Below are 12,248 nucleotides of genomic sequence, written 5' to 3'. Positions count from 1 at the left end.
CCCCCATCCATCCTGCTCATGATATACCCCCCATCCATCCTGCTCATGATATGCCCCCATCCATCCTGCTCATGAAATGCCCCCATCCATCCTGCTCATGATATGCCCCCATCCATCCTGCTCATGATATGCCCCCATCCATCCTGCTCATGATATGCCCCCATCCATCCTGCTCATGAAATGCCCCCATCCATCCTGCTCATGAAATGCCCCCATCCATCCTGCTCATGAAATGCCCCCATCCATCCTGCTCATGATATGCCCCCATCCATCCTGCTCATGATATGCCCCCATCCATCCTGCTCATGATATGCCCCCATCCATCCTGCTCATGAAATGCCCCCATCCATCCTGCTCATGAAATGCCCCCATCCATCCTGCTCATGAAATGCCCCCATCCATCCTGCTCATGAAATGCCCCCATCCATCCTGCTCATGAAATGCCCCCATCCATCCTGCTCATGATATGCCCCCATCCATCCTGCTCATGAAATGCCCCCATAAATCCTGCTCATGAAATGCCCCCATCCATCCTGCTCATGATATGCCCCCATCCATCCTGCTCATGATATGCCCCCATCCATCCTGCTCATGATATGCCCCCATCCATCCTGCTCATGAAATGCCCCCATCCATCCTGCTCATGAAATGCCCCCATCCATCCTGCTCATGATATGCCCCCATCCATCCTGCTCATGAAATGCCCCCATCCATCCTGCTCATGATATGCCCCCATCCATCCTGCTCATGATATGCCCCCATCCATCCTGCTCATGAAATGCCCCCATCCATCCTGCTCATGATATGCCCCCATCCATCCTGCTCATGATATGCCCCCATCCATCCTGCTCAAGATATGCCCCCATCCATCCTGCTCAAGATATGCCCCCATCCATCCTGCTCATGATATGCCCCCATCCATCCTGCTCATGAAATGCCCCCATCCATCCTGCTCATGATATGCCCCCATCCATCCTGCTCATGAAATGCCCCCATCCATCCTGCTCATGATATGCCCCCATCCATCCTGCTCATGAAATGCCCCCATCCATCCTGCTCATGAAATGCCCCCATCCTGCTCATGATATGCCCCCATCCATCCTGCTCATGAAATGCCCCCATCCATCCTGCTCATGAAATGCCCCCATCCTGGTAAATGGCGTGTATCCTGTGGCACAGGAAAAAAAAAATAAACGTTTATACTTACCCTTCCTCACTCCCTGAAGCACCGATCTCTGTCTCAGCTGCAGCGCCGCTGTGTGGAGCCGTCACCGTTGTCTGCAGCATCGCGTCTTCCTGTCTGTGCCGGCGGTAAGCTGATCGATTCTGGTGGATACTAGCGGCGCGCACAGCGATGACGTCATCGCGGTGCGCGCCGCTAGTGTCCAGACCAGCTGACCGCCGGCACAGACAGGAAGACGCGATGCTGCAGGGGGGCGGCTCCACACACGGTGACGGGTGAGTACACTAATTCACTGCACCCCGCGCTGATAATGATGCACGGGGGGCAGTGAATACAGCCGCACATGATCGCTCCAGGCTGTAGTTGCCAGGGGTGATCACGGCCTGCTGCTAATTATGCACGCACCCCCCCCGCCCATCACCCCGCCCACCTGTCAGCGCCGGTTTCGCTGAGAGATGATGGGCGGGAGAATGGGCGTGCATATGTAATGAGCGGGCCCACGTGGTCACGGCAGGCTGTTAGAGCCTGCTCGTGCCCCGATGACCCGCTCCAACCGCGGCACCCTCATTCCCCGCAGCCTTATAGTCAGACCATAAGACGCACCCCCCCACTTTCCCTCAACATTTGGGGGGAAAAAAGTGCGCCTTATGGTCCGAAAAATACGGTATATATATATATATATATATATATATATATATATATATATATATATATATATACATACACACACACACACACACACACACACACATATATATATACACATACATACATACATACACACAGTGTATATAGTATATATATATATATATATACACACATACATACACACACACATATATATATATATATATACATACACATATATATGTGTATACATATATATATATATATATATATATATATATATACATACATACATATATACACATATACATATATATATATATATATATATATATATATATATATATATATATATTTTTATATTTATTTTTTTATTTAAATGTTGAAAAAAAATTCTAAAATTTGTAATAAAAAAATAAAAATGTGCTTTTGTCGCCATTATCTGAGACACGTAGCGTTCTCATTTTTCGGTGTCTGGGGCTGTGTGATGACTTATTTTTTTGCAATCTGAGCTGGTGTTTATATTTATACCATTTTTGGGTAGATTAAATGTTTTGATCACTTTTTATTTTTTTGCAATGTTGCGGCGACCAAGAAAAATTTAAATTTTTTTCTTCTTCTCGTTACACTCTTCACTGATCAGATTAGTTTATCCTATATTTTAATAGATTGGGTATTTCTGAAGGCGATAACAAATACGCGTATTTTTAATATTCAATGGGGTAAAAGGGCGGGGGGGGGGGATTTAAAGTTTTGTGGGGGGGGGGGGTTCCACTTTCTCATATTTTGTAAAACTTTTTTTTCTCCAATTTTTATTGCTTTTACTAGTCCCCTTAAAGGACTTGAAGGTGATATAGTGCAATCACTTCTGCTGATCAGAGCCATGCTTCAGCATCAATTTCTGCCCAGCAGAAATGCTGATCTCCTGTGAATGCAGACACTCTGCCAGTGTTCACAGGAAGTTTGTCATGACAGTGACTGGGCTCATCAGCTGACCCCTGTCATGGGGCCGCCAATGTTGCGGGCAATGGTGCGCTCCCCACCACTGTGCATTAAATCCCACTGTTGGAAATTGACAGTGGGATTTAACTGGTTACCAATCCACCCACGCCTGTTAGCTCCAAGTCAGCTGATCAGATCATTTGCGGGCAAAAATCTGTTAAAATAAAGTTGTTAATCCCTTTACAGCGTTGGAATGTCCTAGTTACAGTCCATAACTCATTAAAATGCTGTAGCGCGACCATAAAGGGGTCAGCCAGAGCTGTCAATCAAAAAAGAGGTGAGGATGGAGATATAGGGAAACAAGTAGATAATAAGGTGCACAGGACTATTCTGCACCGAGCGCCTGTTCTTGGTTTGTACAGTCATTCTCTGGTGACAATCATTTTAAACAGGATATATTGTAAATGTTTGATTGGGCCTTGATGCCATAGGCGATATTCGCTCCTAACAGGGGTCCAATGCAATCCATGTTTAGATTCCCCATTTATTGGACAGGAATCTGCCTTTTTGGCCCTCTTGCTCTCTCAAAAGTGTTATGGTAGTCGCTGAAAGAACATCCCTTTAACCCCTTCACGACCGGCCGATTTTTCGCTTTCCGTTTTTTTTTCGCCATTCTTTTTCTGAGAGACGTAACTTATTTATTTTTCAGTCAATATGGTCATGTGACGGCTCATTTTTTGCGGAACGAGCTGTACTTTTAAGTGAAACCATCAGTTTTCCCATATAGTGTACTGGAAAACGGCAAAAAAAATCCAAATGCAGAAAAATTGCAAAAAAAGTGCGATAGCACTATTGTTTTTGAGATATTGTATTCACTGTGTTCACTATATGGTAAAACTGATGTGTGGGTGTGATGCCTCAGGTCAGTGCGAGTTCGTAGACACCAAACATGTATAGGTTTACTTTTATATAAGGAGTTGAAAAAAAATCGGAAGTTTGTCCGAAAAAAGTGGCGCACGTTTTACGCCATATTCTGTGACCCGTAGCGTTCTCATTTTTCGGGATCTATGGCTCAGTGACGGCTTATTTTTTGCGTCTCCAGCTGAAGTTTTGAACTGTACTATTTTTGCGCAGATGCTACGTTTTGATCGCCTCTTATTGCATTTTGCACAAAAGTTGTGGCGACAAAAAAACGTCGTTTTGGCGTTTGGATTTTTTTTGCTGCTACGCCGTATACTGATCAGATTAATTGATTTTATATTTTGATAGATCGGGCGTTTCTGAACGCAGCGATACCAAATGTGTGTATATTTTTTTAACCCTTTAATTTTCAATGGGGCGAATGGGGGGTGATTTGAACTTTTAGGTTTTTAATTTTTTTTAACTTTTTTTTTAATTTTACTAGTCCCCCCTAGGGGGCTATTGCGATCAGCATTCCGATCGCTCTGCACTATCTGCTGATCACAGCTACAGAGCTGTAAACAGCAGATACGCTCACTTTCTTTTTCACTGTGCCGCGGGCTCAGGGAAAGTGAAAGCAATTCATGTGTAGTACAGGAGTCCTCACATGACCCTGTGCTACCATGACAACTACCGAAAGTCACGTGATCGCGTCACGTGACTTCCGGTATCGGGCGGTAAGTAAAATTTTACCGCGATCGCGCTTATAATGGCGCTGTCACATATTGACAGCACCATTTAAGGGGTTAAACGGCACGAGCAGATAACGATTCTGCTCGTGCCTAGCAGGCACACATCTCAGCTGTGAAAATCAGCTGAGATGTGCGACGATTGCAGCATGCTGCCGCCGGCAGACCGCGGGCAGTAACATTATGACCGCTAGGACGTAATTTTACTGCCCACGGTCGTTAAGGGGTTAAAAGAACACCCGTCACCTCGAAAAATGCTACTTACCTGCAGATATAGGGTTAACTTGCAGGTAAATAGCGTTACAATGCTGCCTGGCCGCCTAACTGAAAGTGCAGCCACTGGGAGAAAATTAACTCATTTCCTCCTGGGAGCTGCCAGCTTTGTCAGGGGGCGTGGCTAAAGCTGCGGCTGAGCACGTCCCCATGACTTTTCCTCCCCGTAGCTACACTTTCCATAAACCGCATAGCAGAGCTGTTTAACTGCAGATTAACCCTATGTTCGCAGATAAATAACATTCTGAGGTAACAGGTTCCTTTTAAATGAAAGGACATGTGTCTAAAGGGGGTGGAGGATAACTTTTTTTTTTTTACCATTGATGTGCTCATCTGTGTCATTCCCTTTTCTTGTTCTTAACCAGATTTCACAATACAAACGTCATGCATGAGTATATAGACCTCATGAGACTGCTGTACTCACTGTGAAAATCCACATCAGAATGGCTGTGTAATCTTTTGTGAAAGTTTTAAAATCCATATATTAAAATTAGCATTTTTTTTGAGTCCTATAAAACATGCATTTTTAATATCAGGGTTATACAGCTCTTCTGACATAGATTTTGTTTTGAAATTAAGTGCACCATCCTCGTCAGGTACAAGCCATTTAATAAAGTATGCAGTTTATATTGTGAAATTTGGTGATTGATCCACTTTCATCTCTTTGTATAATCAAACAGAAGTAATGGAAAACCTCCGGAATACGAGAAAAAAAAGCAAAACATAAAAGACATAAAAGTGAGTAAATTAAAATAATGCCTTTGATGCTGCGTCATAGCTCTAGAAGTGTTCATTTCTCCTATTTATAAAGCTGCTGATCTGAATTTCCAGCCCTCCATTAACAATTTCTTCACTTTACAGACTGTGTGAGGAGTGAGACCGGTATGTGATGGGCGTGCGGTCTCGGGGCTGCAGGGTCACTCAGCTACGCAGAGATATCATCTTCCTACGTGTGTACATGAGCACCGGATACAGGGCAGCGCGGGGGAGCCAGGGCTGCCTCACAATTACGTAATATGCTCCTGCATCTGCTCCACTATTTCCAACCCTATCGGGGATTACTGTATAATCACAGAAATAAGTAAGTCTAGCTTATTAGAGAAGCAAAGCACAAGCTTCGCCCAGAGAGACGTCTCATTGAAAACTATATATATATATAATAAATATATATTTCACAAGGCAACATGTCTGAGCAATAGAATCTTTCTAGACTGTGTTCACACTGGCTTCATATCTTCTATTAGTAAGATTTACAAATATCCTGCAAAAAACAGGTTTATCTACAAGGTGTTGATTCGTATTGAATTGATGATGCCCTAGCACTTTGTAATTCCCTTTTTTTCTCTATCTCGTTCCGTTTTCGAGATAAAAATGCTAACTCCATTGTTTTCCACCAGGTGGCGCTATAGGTGGTTTCAGTGCGTAGCGCATGGCTACTTTACTATACCTAGACACCACTTCTATGCTTATAGCTGCTGCTGCTCTCAAGTTAATGGCGGTGGACAGTATATGGGTGGACACACTGTAAATAGTTATGTATTGTTGTAGATATACTGCGTATGTATATATCTATATATATATATATATATATATATATATATATAAAAAAAATTTATTGGATTGTATTAATTGCTAAAAATAAACTAAGTGAATGAACAAGAGAGCAATCAAAATTGCAGCGCTATTCAATGTGACCGTCCTTTGCCTTCAAAATATCATCCCCCTGGTTAAAGGGTTGTTTGTGGCACGGTGGCTCAGTGGTTAGCACTGCAGTCTTGCAGCGCTGGGGTCCTGGGTTCAAATCCCAACAAGGACACTATCTGCAAGAAGTTTGTATGTTCTCCCCGTGTTTGCGTGGGTTTCCTCCGGGTTCTCCGGTTTCCTCCCACACTCCAAAGACATACAGATAAGGACTCTAGATTGTGAGCCCCAATGGGGACAGTGATGCCAATGTATGTAAAGCGCTGTGGAATTAATAGCGCTATATAAATGAATAAAATTATAATAATTAGTATTATCATTTGCAATATTGATCTTTTGGAGTGCACCGGCTCCCAGCTTTCTGCTTTGTCGGAGGTCGGTGTGTTCCTGATTATTGACTGATCCAACGGGCGGTAAGATTATGGCACTGGCCTGAACTGCACATCCTCTTGTGCAGCATTGGAGGAGCGCAGAAGACCTGAAGCTGGCCACATCCAGCCATCTTCCCAGTAGAGCGGAGCTTGGAAGTTCTACTCCGCTTGGCTAAAAGACCAGCCACCTGAGGTGGAGTAACCTAACCAATATATATTATATATATTTCTGTTTTTTTTTTTTAAAAACCTCATGAGAAACCTGTACGTACCTTAAAATTTGCTCGGAGACCGGCTTATTAACCAGCTTACTAGGTGGAGTAACCTACCCAATGAGATATCTCTCTCTCTCTATATATATATATATATATATATATGATATATATATATATATATGATATATATATATATATATAGATATATATAGATATATAGATATATAGATATATAGATATATATATAATTATTTTTTTTTTTTTATTTTTTTTTTAAAAACCTCATGAGAAACCTGTACGCACCTTAAAATCTGCTCTGAGACCGGCTTATTCTTGAACTTTGGTGGCAGCTCGAGCAATGGCTTTACGGTAAAACATTGTATATCTGATTGTAAGAATTAAAGATTAAAACTAGTGTGTTCATTCAATTCCATAAATATGTAGGTCTCATTAAAATGTTATTTTATCACCTGGGGTGCGAGCAATGCCCCAGGGCACCGCGAAAAAACATTACCTTCTATTTCCTTACTTAAACTTGACAAGTGCCAGTATGCGAGATTTCGGAGAGCCTCCTGCCAGACGGCCTAGACAATTTCTGTCTATACAAGTCTTATCTAGAGCCTAACGATATCTATCAATGCTGGAAATCAATCATATTGTGGAACGGTTAATTTCTGCTTTATTTACAAGATGCTAAACGTAGAAATAAGTGTTAAAAGGAAGCAGATAATCTCAACCCCACTGTTTGTAGCTATAACCGCCTCTGTTCTTCTGGAAAGACTTTCTACAAGATTTTGGAGGGGTTTGTAAGAATTTTTGCCCCTTAAGAGCATTTGTGAGGTCAGATACTGAGGTTGAGGAAAGGCCAGGCTCACAATCTCCAGTCTAGTTCATCCGAAAATACTGCATGGGGAAGAAGGTCCAGGCTCTGTGCGGCCGGTCATGTTCTTCTCACCAAACTGCTCCCGCCATGTCTGTATGGACCTTATGCTCTGGGCATGCTGGTGTCAGTAAGATCAGCCGTTAGTAGAGGCTGACGGCATGCTGGGCGGCAGGAAAGATTGGGGGGAGGGGGGAATGGGTTGATGATATACACTGGGGTCAACGGGGCTAGAAAGTATACACCATGGGCACAGGATGGACTGAAAAACTTTAATTCAATCATTAATTGGAGTGCATCCCCAATACTTTTCTCCAAATTGCATGAGTGCATAATCTACAATTAGTGTGCATTATAAATGCATGTGTGTGTATACTATATCTATACATACAAAATGTATTATATACGCACCACACATACATATACACACACTAAATCTATCCTATTGGATCCTGTAAGGATACATTGCCCGGTTGAACTCCTGATGTCATCGCCCGGTGGGGATGTTGTCTTCATCTTCTCTGCATTAGGAAACTGAGTCAACAGTCGAGCCTCAAAGTCTTCACGTCGCTCATACTCCTTACCTCTGTAAATAAATACTTTATTCTAGAAACAAACAAACAAAAGGAACCCATTAATAAAACAAGTTGCAAACACTGCTACTAAAAAAGTTAAAGGATAACAGCAGCACGGGAGATAATGGAGACCCCCAGTGATCCAGAGAATGAGGCTCTGCATGGATAGAGTGATGGCCATAACCACTCCTAGCACTAACGGAGGGATGTATGCAACTATCTCCATCCTTTATGGTCAGCTGATGGAGGGATGTATGCAACTAACTCTCTCCATCCTTTATAATCAACCAACGGAAGGATATATTCAATTATCTAAATTTTTTATGGTCGGCCAACGGAGGGATGTATTCAATGTATTCAACTATCTCCATCCTTTATGGTTGGCCAACAGAAGGATGTATGCAACTATCTCCATCCTTTATGGTCAGCTGATGGAGGGATGTATGCAACTAACTCTCTCCATCCTTTATAATCAACCAACGGAAGGATATATTCAATTATCTAAATTTTTTATGGTCGGCCAATGGAGGGATGTATTCAATGTATTCAACTATCTCCATCCTTTATGGTTGGCCAACAGAAGGATGTATGCAACTATCTCCATCCTTTATGGTCAGCCAATGGAGGGATGTATAACTATTTCCATACTTTATGGTTATCCAACGGAGGGATCTATGCAACTATTTCCATCCTTTATGATCGGATAACGGAGGGATGTATGCAACTATTTCCATACTTTATGGTCGGCCAACGGAGGGGATGTATTCAACTACAGTCATGGCCAAAAGTTTTGAGAATGACACCAAAATTATATTTTCACATGATCTGTTGCCCTCTGGTTTTTAATTGTGTTTGTCTGATGTTTACATCACATACAGAAATATAATTGCAATCATATTATGAGTACCAAAAGGTTATATTGACAGTTAGAATGCGTTAATGCAGCAAGTCAATATTTGCAGTGTTGACCCCTCTTCTTCAGGACCTCTGCAATTCTCCCTGGCATGCTCTCAGTCAACTTCTGGAGCAAATCCTGACTGATAGCTGTCCATTCTTGCATAAGCAATGCTTGCATTTTGCCAGAATTTGTTGGTTTTTGTTTGTCCACCTGTCTCTTGATGATTGCCCACAAGTTCTCAATGGGATTAAGATCTGGGGAGTTTCCAGGCCATGGACCCAAAATCTCTATGTTTTGTTCCATGAGCCATTTAGTGATCACCTTTGCTTTATGGCAAGGTGCTCCATCATGCTGGAAAAGGCATTGTTGGGCGCCAAACTGCTCTTGGACAGTTGGGAGAAGTTGCTCTTGGAGGACATTCTGGTACCATTCTTTATTCATGGCTGTGTTTTTAGGCAAGACTGTGAGTGGTGCGATTCCCTTGGCTGAGAAGCAACCCCACACATGAATGGTTTCAGGATGCTTAAAGGGAACCTGTCAGCAGAAATGTCCCCTAAAACCTAACAGATTCCCCCTCTGCAGCTCCTGGGCTGCATTCTATAAAGGTCCCTGTTATGATTGTGCCCACTTTCTGACCGAAAAAAAGTGTTTATAAAGTTGTACCTTTTTGGCTTCTGATTCTGTAAATCCGTCACGGGGGCGGGCAGCCTGATGGCCGTTATTCTGCCCCCTGGTCCTGTATGCCGCCCCCATCGCTGATTTCAATACTTCTGGACGCCGCCCACTGCTCCAGCCATCCCCGCGCATGCCCAGTGCCCATCTCTCGGGGATGAGCACTGTGCCCAGCGTCACGTGCACGCAGGGTTAAGATTATGGGCGGTGCTGTGATGTTTATTCCTAAGCAACCGCCCATAATCACGGGACCGTGCTTTCGGTGTAGTCACTGCTCCGCGCTCTTCCCATCTATTTCCTGCCTCGGGGCAAGATGGGAAGGAGGCGAAGTGAGGTCAGCAGCAGCGCGCTTGCGCAGAAAGAAGCAGGCCGAGGGGGAAAGCGCGGTCCCGCGATTATGGGCGGTTGCTTAGGAATAAACATCACAGCACCGCCCATAATCTTAACCCTGCGTGCACGTCACCAGCGGTGACGCTGGGCACAGTGCTCATCCCCGAGAGATGGGCACTGGGCATGCGCGGGGATGGCTGGAGCAGTGGGCGGTGTCCAGAAGTATTGAAATCAGCGATGGGGGCGGCATACAGGACCAGGGGGCAGAATAACGGCCATCAGGCAGCCCGCCCCCGTGACGGATTTACAGAATCAGAAGCCAAAAAGGTACAACTTTATAAACACTTTTTTTCGGTCAGAAAGTGGGCACAATCATAACAGGGACCTTTATAGAATGCAGCCCAGGAGCTGCAGAGGGGGAATCTGTTAGGTTTTAGGGGACATTTCTGCTGACAGGTTCCCTTTAACAGTTGGCATGAGACAAGACTGGTGGTAGCGCTCACCTCTTCTTCTCCTAATAAGCTGTTTTCCAGATGTCCCAAACAATCGAAAAGGGGATTCATCTGAGAAAATGACTTTACTCCAGTCCTCAGCAGTCCACTCCCTGTACCTTTTGCAGAATATCAGTCGGTCCCTGATGTTTTTTCTGGAGAGAAGTGGCTTCTTTGCTGCCCTCCTTGAAACCAGGCCTTGCTCAAGCAGTCTCCGCCTCACAGTGCATGCAGAAGCACTCACACCAGCCTGCTGCCATTGCTTAGCTAGCTCGGCACTGCTGGTAGTCCGATCCCGCAGCTGAAACAGTTTTAAGATACGGTCCTGGCGTTTGCTGGTCCTTCTTGGGCGCCCTGGAGCCTTTTTGACAACAATGGAAGCTTTCTCCTTGAAGTTCTTGATGATGCGATAGATTGTTGACTGAGGTGTAATCTTTGTAGCTGCGATACTCTTCCCTGTTAGGCCATTTTTGTGCAGAGCAATGATGGCTGCACGTGTTTCTTTAGAGATAACCATGGTTAACAGAAAAGAAACAATGATACCAAGCACCAGCCTCCTTTTAAAGTGTCCAGTGGTGTCATTCTTACTTAATCATGACTGATTGATCGCCATCCCTGTCCTCATCAACAGCCACACCTGTGTTAATGGAACAATCACTAAAACAATGTTAGCTGCTCCTTTTAAGGCAGGAATGCAATGATGTTGAAATGTGTTTTGGGGGTTGAAGTTCATTTTCTTAGCCAATATTCACTTTGCAAGTAATTGCTGGTAAGCTGATCACTCTTTATGACATTCTGGAGTATATGCAAATTGCCATTAGAAAAACTTAAAGCAGTAGACTTTGTAAAAATTAATATTTGTAGCATTCTCAAAACTTTTGGCCATGACTGTAGGTCCATCCTTTACGGTCGGCCAACGGAGGGACGTATTCAACAATCTCCATCCTTAATGATCGTCAATGGAGGGATGTATTCAACGATCTCCATCCTTTATGGTCGGCCAACCCCTTTAATCATTTTGCTGCAACAAATATATGCAGACGTTCTATCTTTCTGTTCCATTTTTCACCTGTGAACATTATTTGTAGATTTGGGGGCTTTCAGGAAACGGAAGAAATTCTCCAGTTTCAAACATATCGGCAGCATAAGACCAGGAGTTCCTATCAATACAGGAAAGGATCGGCCCACACGATTGGGAAAATCCCTCCCGGTAATGAGTAGAAGGCTTGTTGATAATTGCGGCATGACTGGTCTCCGAGCATCACGAAAAAACAGGAAGGACTTTACTTTTTATCTAGGAATCAAAGTGTGCTAATACAAGAAACCAGCGGACCTCACCGTGCCGGCCCACGTAACCTTTATTTAATGTTTGCGGCTCGATATTAGCGGCGAGGCTGGCAGAAACAAAACAGGGTATTATAGTTTTAATAAGACTGCCAGC

General features: G+C 43.7%; 1 protein-coding gene across 1 annotated transcript in view; it reads right to left on the bottom strand.

Annotated features, from left to right (window-relative positions):
• Window positions 1–12,248, bottom strand: part of DOCK1 (dedicator of cytokinesis 1) — a 523,077-nt gene that overhangs the window by 55,399 nt on the left and 455,430 nt on the right. Inside the window, exons 40-41 of the mRNA XM_075351602.1 lie at window positions 8,306–8,447; window positions 7,265–7,346 (exon numbers count right to left, since the gene is read on the bottom strand). Coding sequence (XP_075207717.1) covers window positions 7,265–7,346; window positions 8,306–8,447 — 224 coding nt within the window. The remainder of the gene's footprint in view (window positions 1–7,264; window positions 7,347–8,305; window positions 8,448–12,248) is intronic.

Source organism: Anomaloglossus baeobatrachus, chromosome 5 (genome assembly GCF_048569485.1).
Source record: "Anomaloglossus baeobatrachus isolate aAnoBae1 chromosome 5, aAnoBae1.hap1, whole genome shotgun sequence".
NCBI classification, from domain to species: Eukaryota; Metazoa; Chordata; class Amphibia; order Anura; family Aromobatidae; genus Anomaloglossus; species Anomaloglossus baeobatrachus.
The sequence above is the reverse complement of the archived record's forward strand: the minus strand, read 5'-3'. Positions and strand labels throughout refer to the sequence as shown.